Below are 12,993 nucleotides of genomic sequence, written 5' to 3' on the forward strand. Positions count from 1 at the left end.
GATGTTATAAGTCCTGGCCCAGAAACACCCTAAACATAAAATTCAAATAATAACCCCAACTGGATGCCTCTGGTCGAGTCAACTTCTGTAGTGCCCCTCTTGAAGGCTCTACAATGCCGTTAAATATCATCTGCTCTTGGAGATACATAGAAAAGGCACCATCTCTTTCTCTCTCCTTTTTTTCTGATGGATAAACAGAGGCCCAGAGGGTTTCAGTGACTTGTACAGCAGAATGAGGCCCCAACTGTGTTATCTTGGGGAGTGTGTTGCTCTAGGACCTGCCTGACCACCTCTCCTTTCTGTGTAAAGGGGAAAATACTATACTCCAGGAGTTGGTGATGGACAGGGAGGCCTGGCGTGCTGCACTCTATGGGGTCGCAGAGTCAAACACGACTGAATTGAACTGTACTGTAGTTGGGGAGGGTGGATGCTTCAACAGACTTTTATTTCTCACAGATCTAGAGGCTGTCAAGGAGATCAAGATCAAAGTGACAGCAACATAGGTTTTATTCTGAGACCTCTTCGATTGGCTTGTAGGTAGCCACCATCTTGTTGTGAGCTGATGTGAGTGCCTCTATGCACACAACGTAAGAGGGAGCAAGCCCTTTGTGTCTCTTCTTCTAGGTGCACTAATTCCACTATGAGGACCCCACCCTTATGACCTCATCTACAGCTAATCACCTCCCAAAGGCCCCACCTCCAAATACCATCCCATTAGTGACAGAGCTTTAACACATGAATCGAAGGGGAGCAGGCATTCAGTCCATAGAATCATGGTAGAGACCTGGCTGCCTGGCAAATGTCAAGTTTCTCCTGTGGGTCTGTGGCCTCACTGCCCCTTTAACTTACCACTGGGGATGGGGGCTTCCTTTGCCTTATTCCAGTAATGGCTCAATACTTTAAGACTGACATTCACAGCACATGATGACTTCAGGTTGGGTTATCCAAGCACCCCCTACCCTCCTCTTCCCCTCCCAAGTGCATACACCTGGGAAGATGCTCTCCTTGGTGCTTGACTGAGAGCAAATCACTCTTCCTCCAGGGAGAACACTTGCCCGAAGAAGAGAGGAACCTGTGTGCAGAGCAGATGGGCACTGTGCCCTTGAGCAACCAGGCTCACCTCTGATGGGATATATCGGGCACAGCCACAGTCTACAAAGAGAGGGTAGCACCAGGCCAATTGCGTCAGGCCTCGGCTATCCAGAGGGCCTGGGCACAAGGGCACTTGGGAAGGCAGGTGCCATTTTTAGGTTCCCAAAGTCAATTCTAAGTTCACAGAGAGTTGTAGTCAAAGATAGTTTTTATTAAGCAGCAGAACTGTGATGATTTTAGCACAATTTGTTGACCTATTTCAGCTTCCCACAATTGGAGTGCTATTTCCCGTGTGTTTCCCCAGCACAACTGCGGAGGAGGTTGCAGGCCTTGATGGTTGAAACCAAGGCCTTGAAATTCTCACAGCTTGAGATGGAACAGCTGCTTACTAGATTGCAAAACGTGCTGGAAAATATTTCTTGGCAGAAAAAGGGTATTCTAAGGCAAGCAGACTGCAGCCTGCCCACCCATGGTAGAATAGGCAAGGGCAACACTGGGCACCAAAATTTCCAAGACACAGGTTGTGAAGAACTAACAATGAGAACAGAACGTATTAAGAAAGAAAATCAAGTCTTCACCCCCCCAACCCCCACCCCCCAGTCCAGGGAACCTGGAGGTCCCCTGGCCATGCAGGCTTCATTGGCCTGTCTTCTCCCCCTTCTCTCAAGGCCTGAGAGAAAAGTAGAGCTAATGCGGTTCTATGGATTCAAGTGGGACTGCTGTGATGACATACAGGAGTTTAGCTGGTACAGCCCATTATTCCCAGAGGCTTGGACAGTCCCCAGTCCTGAAGAATGCTGGACTTGTTCAGTGGGTGCCACCTGCTGAGAGAAAGGGGACAAGATGGAGCCATTTCCTAGAGTTCCTGGGCCCATTTTGCAGTGGTGTGAGGATCCCTTTGGTCTGAGCCAGTAAGCTGCTGAGAAGGACATCTTTGGAAAACACAAGCCTGCAAAATGCCAGTAGAAGTTGGAGCTGGAGAAATAGGATCTCCCCCCCTGCCCAGCTTCTCTCTCCCAACAGCATAGTAGCTTAAAGAGCAGCAGAAGTAGGCCTGGGCTCTCCCAAAACTTGTCTGAATGCCTAAGGCTACTGGATTCCATGTCTGGTTTCCCCCAACCCAGCTCCCAATCAGCCATGGCCAGCCAAGGCATTAGAAGGTCTCTCCAGCCTTCCCCTGCCTCTACCTTTAGGTCTCACCATTCTATACAGACTAGATGACTTCCATGCAGAGCCTCACTGGCAGCTACCTGGCTCACTCAACGTGACACGGGGAGGTAACTACCCATAACCCATTCTGGCCTGTGGACAGGAGAGGAGGGACAGACACACTGATGGTGTCACCAAGAGTGGGCTGTGGGGCACTTTGTGCTGGAGAAAAAGCGACCCCCTTGGGCTGGTTTTTGAAGGTGATAGATTTCAATGAGTTGAACTTAAGGGGGTGGAGCGCAAGGCTGGGGAAACAGAAGGAGCAGGGCTGGGCTATGGGCAGAGGCTGAAGGTGTTGGAGGACCTAGGGAGAGCAAGGCTCCAGAGCATGGAGAAGAGGAGTCAGGGCAGGGTGTGGGAGCCCCCGCAGTCTTGTGGACAGGGAGCATCCAACATGGTCCTGCCCTTGGCTGCTCCCCTGGTTCTTCTCCTACCTGTGCCACATCCCCGGGTCCTCTTTTCTCCACTAACTGGGCATCTGCCTCTCCGGGTAAGTGCCTTGAGAACATGCATGAGGGTCTCAGCATAGTCTGGCTTTGTAAATGAACCACAGCGTCCACTGACCATCTGATGGCATCATGTAGGCTGTCCCCCTAATGGGTCACCTTTCTGGAGGGCTGGTGGCCCAGCTGGTCAAGGGGTGTTTGTGAAATGAATCATACCATTTAAAATAATCAAACTCCTTCATTCTACCTTAGTTTACTGGATTTTTGTTGTGGCTAGTCTTTTTTTTTTTCTTTTTTAAGAGGTTAAGCTCTTTTAAGATTTCTAAAGCCAGAACCCAAATATCCTTTGTAAGTGGCATTAGTCAGATTGAGAGTTTGTGGTCCCCAAGGGGACTGTTGGGAGTGTATCTGGGAGCCAAACCTGCTATGTGATTGTGGTCTTGACCAGCTCCCATCCCTGCCCCAGCAACATGGCCACTGCAGATGGTCCCAAGGTGGGGTTTGCCCTGCCAAATATGGGGCACTCCATTGTTGGATGCCAAGTACTCATCAGAAGGATTCCTGATTTATTTTCAATACGAGGAAACGCGACAACACCAGCCCTTGGATTTTGTAGTAGAACTAAAGATACAGAAGTTCAGAAAGGTCTCCCATCTAGGGCATTGAGTTCAGCATATGGCAAGACTCACTCTGCCCAGGGAACACATTTTTGAGAAGTTTCCAAGTAGGACTGCATTTAATATCTACAAGAACAGCTCACTTTTCCATGGAAGCCTAGAGAGTCTTTTTGTTTAGCTGTGACTGCTACCCCCATGTGGGTACCCGTCCTCAAATTTTCATGTGCTTTAAAGTGTGAATTTCACACACGGAGCCTATGCAGAAGGGGTGTAGCCCTGTGCAGTACCTCCAACCTGGGTCGGGGCAGAGAAGAAGGTAGTACTATACCTGAGCACAGGTGGCTTGGCCCAAGGTGGCCTGCTCATTGGGAGTCCAATTACTCAGTTGGACTACCTGGTAAAAATGACTCTGCGGGTCTTGTGGCCGTTGCCAGAGGCGGACGTAGTCCTGTGGAGTCTCCAGGGTAACAAGCTGTGGGTTGTGTGTCATGGTAGTAGTCTGAGGGAGGTTGGTAGAATAAATGGTATGAGACCCTGGGCCGTGGGCCATAGAGAAAAGGTTCATGTGGGGCTGATGTTGGTTTTCAGGAAAAAATCTGCAATAGAAGAAACATGTTACAGAGACACGGGTCTAGCAGTGAGGCCCAAGAGACATAGTCTTGCTCATTAAAAGTTGCTCAAAGAACCTTTGGTTTGGGTGGCCAAATCAGGAGTCACTTGCTTGGACTCTCACTTTGGCCTGAAGAAGACTCAATTCTCCAAAGTAAAGCAAATGGAAACACTGAGCAAATTTAGTCATTTGTATCAAGTGGTATTGTTGCTGTTACCTGGACGGCCCTCCTTCTTTCAAGATGGTGATCTCTGTGTAAGTCACTTCACCGACTCCAAAGTCAGGGACTTGCCCTTCATCACTGAAGGAGCCCAAGACCCAGAGGGGCTGCAAGTCTGCTTTCTCCTCTAAGTCCATGGCTCCCTCTATCACCCTAAACTTGAGGGTTGTGTGATAAACAGAGATTTCTGAGCATCATCCCAGACTCTGAATATGCACTTTCAATAACCTCCTCAGGTTGATTCTGATAATTAGGCCAGTGGGAAACATGGCACTAACCCATTCCACATGTCAGGGTCACTGTTCCTAAAGGAAGACCCAGAAGGAACTCAGGAGAGCTTTAGGAGACCCGCTCAGAGACTGGCATTCATTCAAAAGTAAATATTGGGCACCAAGACTGCTTATACCACCTTTCATTGCTGAGCAGAACCTTCTTTTTCTGGCATTGAGACAAAAGATTTTATCCCTGAGCAGAAACTGTGTTCCTGTCCTCATACTGCCTCCCAGGACTTTGTCTTTCTGTGTTCTTGGCTCTTTAGGTATCCAATGAAATATGGATTGTTAGTGCCATGGAGACTCCTTCACCTGATCTACTATGACCACAGGATCCCAGGAAAATGGAAGCAGGGAGTTAGGAGCCCAGAGTCATTCAGCTGGGGATGCTCAAGATTTCCCGATAGACACCCTGTGCCGTGAGACTGGGCTTGGCTAGAAGAAGTCAAGCAATTTCAAGATTGGCATGCTACTTCCCTAGCTTGGAGACTTCCTAATCTAGCTTTCTTATTTTCATGGAGACACCTCTGTTCCATCAAGGCATGCTTGGCTATGGATCATGCCAGCAGAGGCAGCGAGGCCACAGAGCAGGATGAATGGGAGCACGTTGCTGGGGATAAGGGGACTTTGGATGCCCATGGACACATCGTCCATGGTTTCAGGCATGATGTCCAGCCACCATTGGAAAGCAGTGACCTCAGCCCTTATGACCATCTTGCGGCCTTCTTACCTGAGTCTACCATTCTCCCGGCCATTGAAGTTTTCAGCAGGATAGTAGCCAGAGGCATTGAGGTTTTCAGCAGGATAGTAGCCAGAGGCATTGAGGTTTTCAGCACGATAGTAGCCAGGGGTCTGCTGTTCAGCTTCCATTCTGATAGGAAGAAAGATGGGTGGTGGTGGTGGTGGTGGTGGTGGTGGTGGTGGTAGGGGTCGGGGTGGGGGCATGAAGCCATCGTTGTAGTGCAACATAGAGAAGCTAGGTTGGCTTGGCAGGAATGCATGCAGCGCTTGGTTCTCCCAGGTGGTATTATACTGTTGTGGCTGCTCGGGCAGCAGCTGTTGTTGCTGCTGCTGCTGCTGTTGCTGCTCCTGCTGCTTCTGCTTTATCTCCTTAATGGGCACCTGCATCCACAGGAAAGAGAGAAGAGCAACTCAGTGTCTGCCAGAGCCTCATACATGGAACAAACTCTCCATCCTCTGCGGCAGAAGACAACTGGAACACTTCCTCTCTGGGAGCCCCGGCGGTCTGGTGACTCTCCACTCCCAGCTGTGAGAAGCTGTGGTCCAGAACCCATGTACACGCACACGTGCATGTGCACCCAGGTCCAGCTGGCCTGGACGTTTTATCTCAGGCAAACGAACTGCACCCAACCGGGAAAACACCACTCCCACCAGAGAAACAGGGGAGCCCACGCTTTCATGAGAATGAACACCGCCTTTGGCTACAGCAATGAAAGCGGCCTGCTGTACCTGGGAAGAAGTGTCCAAAGTCTGTTGAAGCTCCTTGGGGAACTGGGAAGAATGTGGTAAACCTGAACCACTGACAGATGTGGTCTCCAAAATATCGGAGAAGGGACTCTTCATTGTCTCAGAGCGTGGTTTCTTGGGCGCTGGCTCCAGCAAATCGGGACTGTGAACATGGCCTGTGGTGGATGGCAGAGCCTGTAAGGACACAGTATCACAAAGGTCTTACTCAGGGGCCACAGCCTTCCTTAGGGCAGAAGACATGCTGGTCATGGAGCAAGACTGCAACCTCACAGAAAGCTTTGGCCCATCTCAGCTCCTGCAACTGATATAAAAGGAGCAAAGCCCTGAGTCCCTGCTGAAGATCATTCCAGATGTGTCATGCTGCCCTGGAGGCAGTTGCCCTCACTACTAGCAGGCCCTATCGACTAACCCCTTGAAGGCTGTCCAGGTTCCTTACTCGTCTCCCTTTTGCCCCTGGAATAGAACTGGTCTCTGACCTGTGGCTTGGAATTGTGCATCTCTTGAAACTGATCCTTCAAAGTTTCCAGGGAGCTCCTCTGGTTTTTTATTTCGGCTTGCAGTATCTGTGTCTTCTCGTTCAGCTGTTCCTGGAATTTCTTCATCATTTCCTCCTCCTGTCTCTTGATGTATGATGTGATGTGCGGTGACAGCTGTAGGGGCTGTGGGGAGACATCACTATGGTTTATATATGGGGCCACTAACTTCTCCAAATTCTACCACATTGTTTCATTCCCAAACTTTGGCATACTGAGAATGTGAACAACACCACCCCAACCCTGATTTCATTCACTACTAGAAAGTGTGAAGAAATGTTAGGGAATCCAGAAATCCTATAATCAGAAAAAAATTATGGGGAATGTTTAGTCTAATTTTTCCCCAAACATTGACTCAGAGACATGAAATAACCTTCCCACAGTCCTTAGTGAAAGAGTCAGAGTGTAGCAGGTCAGATCACAAATGAGACGTGGAGACATCCATCAAAGCTTCTGCTAGTGACACAGAAAGAAGAAGGCTCAGTTGGCACTTCCTTTCATCCAGGCACTCGTCTAAGCACTATCAGAATCCACAGATCTGACTTTCACACAACCATGGTGTCCACACACAACTTGTGTGGAACACTCTCCCCTTAGCCCTGGAAATCTAATTTTAATTTGAGTATCAGCCTCAGATCTGCCAATAAACAAATGTATGCATGTGCTTAGTCACTCAGTTGTGTTTGACTCTTTGCGACCCCATGGACTGGAGCCCGCGAGGCTCTTCTGTCCATGAGGATTCTCCAGGCAAGAATACTAGAGTGGGTTGCCATGCCCTCCTCCAAATGATCTTTCCAACTCAGGGATCAAACCCAGGTCTCCCACATTACAGGCAGTGTCCTTCCTGAGCCATGAGGGAAACCCAAGAATACTGGAGTGGACAGCCTATCCTTTCTTCAGGGGCTTTTCCCAACCCAGGAATCGAACCTGCATCACAGGCGGATTCTTTACCAACTGAGCTACCAGGGAAGCCCAAACAAACGTATAGGTTAATAAAATTAAACTGTGTTGCAGGGCAAACTAATGCTCTGCATTGGCAGGAAAGGGATGAGGCAATTCACACTTGAAAAGGAAGCTGGGAAAAGGGCCTCGTGCAGACCATACACATTTAGGTGGCCAGGGAACTTAAACGCTACTGCCAGGAGGCATGTTCTAAAGCACAGATTTGACTGGGGAATTGACATGCTCAGATCAGTGTTGTAGAACATGCCTTTGGGCAGCAGTGTGGAAGATGAACTGACAGGACAAAGTAAATCTGGAGTCAGAATAAAAAACCTAGCGAGGAGGCAGTAGAGTTAATTTAAGATAGAGATAACTGGGACCTGAAGCAGATCAGAGACAGGAGACAGACAGGAAGAATCAGGGGAGTGCCCAAGATGGAAGAGTAGGAAGACCCTGAGCTCATCTGCTCTCATGGGAGCACAGACATGAGGACAATTACAATTGCAGAGGTTCTCCCCAGGGTGTGAGAGGTCTGAGCCCTACATCAGACTTGCCAGGCTGAGGGTCCTGCCCGGGAATATGAATTCCCTGATCATTTGGCTTTGAAGGCCAGTGGGACTTATTTTCAGGAGAGCCAAGGGGCATAGGAAATAGAGATTTCACTCTTACAGGACTAACACAAAGTCTCACGTGCTCCTGGATCCAGGGCAGAAGCAGTAACTGGATAGGAGGCTGGGTCAGACCCACCTGTTGATCGTGGACAGCCTCACAAGAGGCAGAAGGCAACTGCAGCTCTCCCTAGAGACATAGACACTGACAGTAGCCATTTTTGGGGTTCATTCTCTTATGTGGACACTGGTGTTGGCAAGGGCCATTGTGGGATCCTCTCTCAAGCTTATTAGCCCTGGGACACAGCCATGCCCTGGCCCAACAGTCTGTAGCTGCCAGTTCTGAGATGCCTCTGGCCAAGCAAATAGCCATACAAGGATATAGGCCCAGCCACCAACAGGCTGGCTGCCTCAGGACCACCTGAGCTTTCAGCTACCTCTGGACCTGACCCAATCCACCAGCGGGCTCAGTACATGGACTTACCCACCAGTGAACTGGCACTACTCCTGGGACCTCCTGGGTCCCCACCCTGCTCACTAGCTGGGAATCATCAGCTCTGGGGCCCTGAGGGCTCTGCAGCCAGAGATATCAGGTCCCAGCTCCATTCACCAGGAGCTGGCACTGTCCCCAAGACACCCTGGGTCCCAGGCCAATCCACTGGCAGGAAGATACCAGCTCCAGGACAATAGTAGCCCCACAGATGGCCCTGTCAGGACCTCGTCTAAAGACATCACCAAAAAACTACTAGAATTTATAAATGAATTTGGTAAAATTGAGGATATAACACTAATACATGGAAATCTGTTGCATTTGTATACATTATCGACAAACTATCAGAAAGATAAATCAATAAAATAATCCCATTTATAATTACATCAAAAACAATAAAATCCTTAGGAATAAACCTACCTAAGGAGTTTAAAGACCTGTACTCTGAAAACTGTAAGACACTGGTGAAATAAACTAAAGATGACATGAACAGATGGAAAGTTATACTGTACTCATAGATAGAAAGAAATACTGTTGTCAAAATGACCATACTACTCGAGGCAATGTACAGATTCAAAGCAATCCTTATCAAAATACCAATGGCGTTTTTCACAGAAGTAGAACAAATAATTCTAAAATTGTGAATGGAAACACAAAAGACACTGAATAACCAAGACAACCTTGAGAAGAAAGAACAAAGTTGGAGGTATCATGCTCACTGACTTCAGACTATACTACAAAGCTACTGTAATCAAAACAGAATGGTACTGGCACAAAAACAGACATATAGATCAATGGAACAGAAGAGAGAACCCTGAAATGCACCCACACTTATATGGGTAATTAATTTACAACAAAGGTGGCAAGAATATACAATAGAGAGAAAACAGTCTCTTCAATAAGTGTTGTTGGGAAAACTGTATGGCTACATGCCAAAGAATCTCACAACATACATAAAAATAATTTCAAAATGGATTGAAGAGTTAAATGTAAGCCCTGAAGCCATAAAACTTCTAGAAGAAAACATAGGCAGTATGTTCTTTATCAGTTTTAGTAATATATTTTGATATGTCTCCCAAGGCAAGGGAAACAAAAGCAAAACTAAACAAATGGGACTAAACTAAAAAGCCTTTGGACAGCAAAGGAAACTATCAACAAAATGAAAAGGCTGCCTACAAAATGGGAGAATATGTTTGCAAAAGAAATATCTGATAAGTGGTTAATATCCAAAATACACAAAGAACTGATACAATTCAACATCAACAAACAAACAGTCCCCAAATGGGCAGGGGATCTGAACAGATATTTTTTTCCAAAGAAGACATACAGATTACCAACAGGCACATGAAAAGATGGTCAACATCAATAACTATCAGGGAAACATAAATCAGAACCACAATGAGATGTCATCTTACACCTGTGAGAATGGCTATTATCAAAAAGACAACAAATAATCAAAGTGTTGGTGAAGATATGGAGAAAAGGGAACTCTCCTGCATTGTTGGTGGGAATGTAAATTGGTACAGTCCCTATGGGAAAACAGTATGGAAATTCCTCAAAAAATTAACCTTCATCCATGCAGCCCTCTCCTCTCTGGTAATCTGCAAGCAACTTTAGACTATCTAGTCTCACCTCAGTCTCCTCAGCTCAGGAATTCTACTGGGATTCCTGTGTGTCCACCCTCTTGGCTACATGGCCTGGAAACTCACTAGGTAGTAAGTTATGGCAATTGCAGGGCTCATTTCATTCATTTCCTGTCTCTTAAGAGTCCCTGTCTTTTGTTGCCTTCTGACCATTATCTTGAAAACTGTTATGTCGTAATTTTTGTCTTTTATTTTTGGCTGTTTTGGGCAGGAAAGTCAATCTGGTCCCAGTCACTCCATCTTGATTGGAAACACAAGTCCCTCAATACCATATTATATCGCCCAGTTACTGAAATGACTATATTTTAGACTTTCCAAAGACAGACTTTAGCAATAAGTGATAACCAAAGGAAATGGAGTAGCATTTATAAAGTTTATAAAGTGAGAGTTTTTTTTTTAATCCAACTTCCCTCAAAACACTAAGTTGAGGGACTGGATTCTTCACACATAGCACACAACAGATCCTGGGTAAATATTTGTTGACAGACTGAGGAAGTCAGGCCATCAGCTATGTAGATGTCAGACTGATGGTCAGAGCCATATGGATGTCTTGGCCTCTTTTCCTAGCATAAGTGAAATTAGTTTGTGTATAAACAATGCATTGTTCCACTTAAATTAACTTTCTTCTACCTAATTTCCTCACTGTTTCATACCGTCTTGAACAGAAAGTTGGGTTAAGCAGAGGTACCACTTCAGAAGGGAGAAATTGTATCTACATAGAAGTAGCTTATTGAATGAGCAAGAGTTAGAAAATATAATAGAAAAACCAGCATTTCGTATCAAAAATACATGTTCATAGTATTTCCATGTTATGGAAGAACTTAAATACTAAAAACACCTGTTGTTTGCACAGTCTCATGAATGTGAATACTTTTAAGCAAAATCACATGGAAGGCTGAAACCCAAAGTGACTGTCTACACATCCAACCTATCAATATTGTTCTTTAAATCCCTTTACCAGACATTTGAAGAGTGCTATAAAAATAGACTGCTTTAACAGACAATATTCTTTTGTGTATTTAATATTTATGAACACCTACTACGTGTGGCCAGTACTGTCCAAGGTGTTTGGTGACATGCTGATGAACAATACCACCCCTGCTCTCATAGAAGGTTCATTCTATTGCAGAAATACAGACAGTATCCTAAGATGGGTTTGGCTAAAAAGTTCATTCACGTTTTTTTGTAACATCATATGGAAAAACCCAAGTGAACTTTTTGGCCAGTTCAATAAATGCAGTTCCTTTGAGTGTTATCAAATCTTATCACCCCCATTTTACACATAATGAAACTGAGGCTTCCCATGGTAAAATAACTTTCCCCAGGTCATATAATTAATTGGTAAATGGCAGAATCAGGAATTGAGCTCTTATCTTCTGATACCCAAGCCATCTTTTCTCTCTATAGTACTATCAGCACCACAGTGAATCAGCCTAGTAGCTATGTTACATGTACGCATGGAGTGACAGTAAGGTGAAAGACTATTCATTTGGGAAGGCTTCCTGGGATGGTTATATGTTGTTCTCTATCTGTTTTTCTTGCACTTTGATCTTATCTCCCAGGCTAGAATTTAGATCATTGAGGGAAGACCCAGGTTTCATATTTCTACTCAGGTGTATCCCTATAGGGTTCTCTAGAGGAACATCTGCTGGCCAGCAGATTTGGAAAACTCAGCGCTGGCCACAGGACTGGAAGAGGTCAGTCTTCATTCCAATCCCAAAGGAAGTGAATGCCAAAGAATGCTCAAACTACCACACAATTGCACTCATCTCACACGCTAGTAAAGTCATGCTCAAAATTCTCCAAGCCAGGCTTCAGCAGTATGTAAACCGTGAACTCCCAGATGTTCAAGCAGGTTTTAGAAAAGGCAGAGGCACCAGAGATCAAATTGCCAACATCCGTTGGATCATGGAGAAAGCAAGAGAGTTTCAGAAAAACATCTATTTCTGCTTCATTGACTATGCCAAAGCCTTTGACTGTGTGGATCACAATAAACTGTGGAACATTCTGAAAGAGATGGGAATCCCAGACCACCTGACCTGTCTCTTGAGAAACCTGTATGCAGGTCAGGAAGCAACAGTTAGAACTGGACGTGGAACAACAGACTGGTTCCAAATAGGAAAAGGTATACGTCAAGGTTGTATATTGTCACCTTGCTTATTTAACTTATATGCAGAGTACATCATGAGGAATGCTGGGCTGGAAGAAGCACAAGCTGGAATCAAGATTGCTGGGAGAAATATCAATAACCTCAGATATGCAGATGACACCACCCTTATGGCAGAAAATGAAGAGGAACTCAAAGGCCTCTTGATGAAAGTGAAAGAGGAGAGTGAAAAGGTTGGCTTGAAGCTCAACATTCAGAAAACAAAGATCATGGCATCTGGTCCCATCACTTCATGGGAAATAGATGGAAAAACTGTGGAAACAGTGTCAGACTTTATTTTTTGGGGCTCCAAAATCACTGCAGATGCTGATTGCAGCCGTGAAATTAAAAGACGCTTGCTCCTTGGAAGGAAAGTTATGACCAACCTTGATAGTATATTAAAAAGCAGAGACATTACTTTGCCAACCAAGGTCCGTTTAGTCAAGGCAATGGTTTTTCCCGTGGTCATGTATGGATGTGGGAGTTGGACTGTGAAGAAAGCTGATCGCCGAAGAATCGATGCTTTTGAACTGTGGTGTTGGAGAAGACTCTTGAGAGTCCCTTGGACTGCAAGGAGATCCAACCAGTCCATTCTAAAGGAGATCAATCCTGGATGTTCATTGGAGGGACTGATGCTAAAGCTGAAACTGCAATACTTAGGCCACCTCATGCGACGA

The 12,993-nt window shown here is 46.0% G+C and overlaps 1 protein-coding gene across 1 annotated transcript in view; it reads right to left on the reverse strand.

The window, feature by feature from the left end:
- Positions 1-1,790: 1,790 nt before the first annotated feature.
- LOC148773525 (circadian clock protein PASD1-like) overlaps positions 1,791-12,993 on the reverse strand; it is a 64,261-nt gene continuing 53,058 nt past the window's right edge. Inside the window, exons 10-16 of the mRNA XM_088834324.1 lie at positions 8,522-8,611; positions 8,120-8,227; positions 6,431-6,613; positions 5,937-6,128; positions 5,470-5,588; positions 3,693-3,960; positions 1,791-1,916 (exon numbers count right to left, since the gene is read on the reverse strand). Coding sequence (XP_088690450.1) covers positions 1,791-1,916; positions 3,693-3,960; positions 5,470-5,588; positions 5,937-6,128; positions 6,431-6,613; positions 8,120-8,227; positions 8,522-8,611 — 1,086 coding nt within the window. The remainder of the gene's footprint in view (positions 1,917-3,692; positions 3,961-5,469; positions 5,589-5,936; positions 6,129-6,430; positions 6,614-8,119; positions 8,228-8,521; positions 8,612-12,993) is intronic.

This window comes from Moschus berezovskii, chromosome X (genome assembly GCF_049115385.1).
Source record: "Moschus berezovskii isolate FMDL1 chromosome X, NW_MosBer_1.0, whole genome shotgun sequence".
Taxonomy (NCBI): domain Eukaryota; kingdom Metazoa; phylum Chordata; class Mammalia; order Artiodactyla; family Moschidae; genus Moschus; species Moschus berezovskii.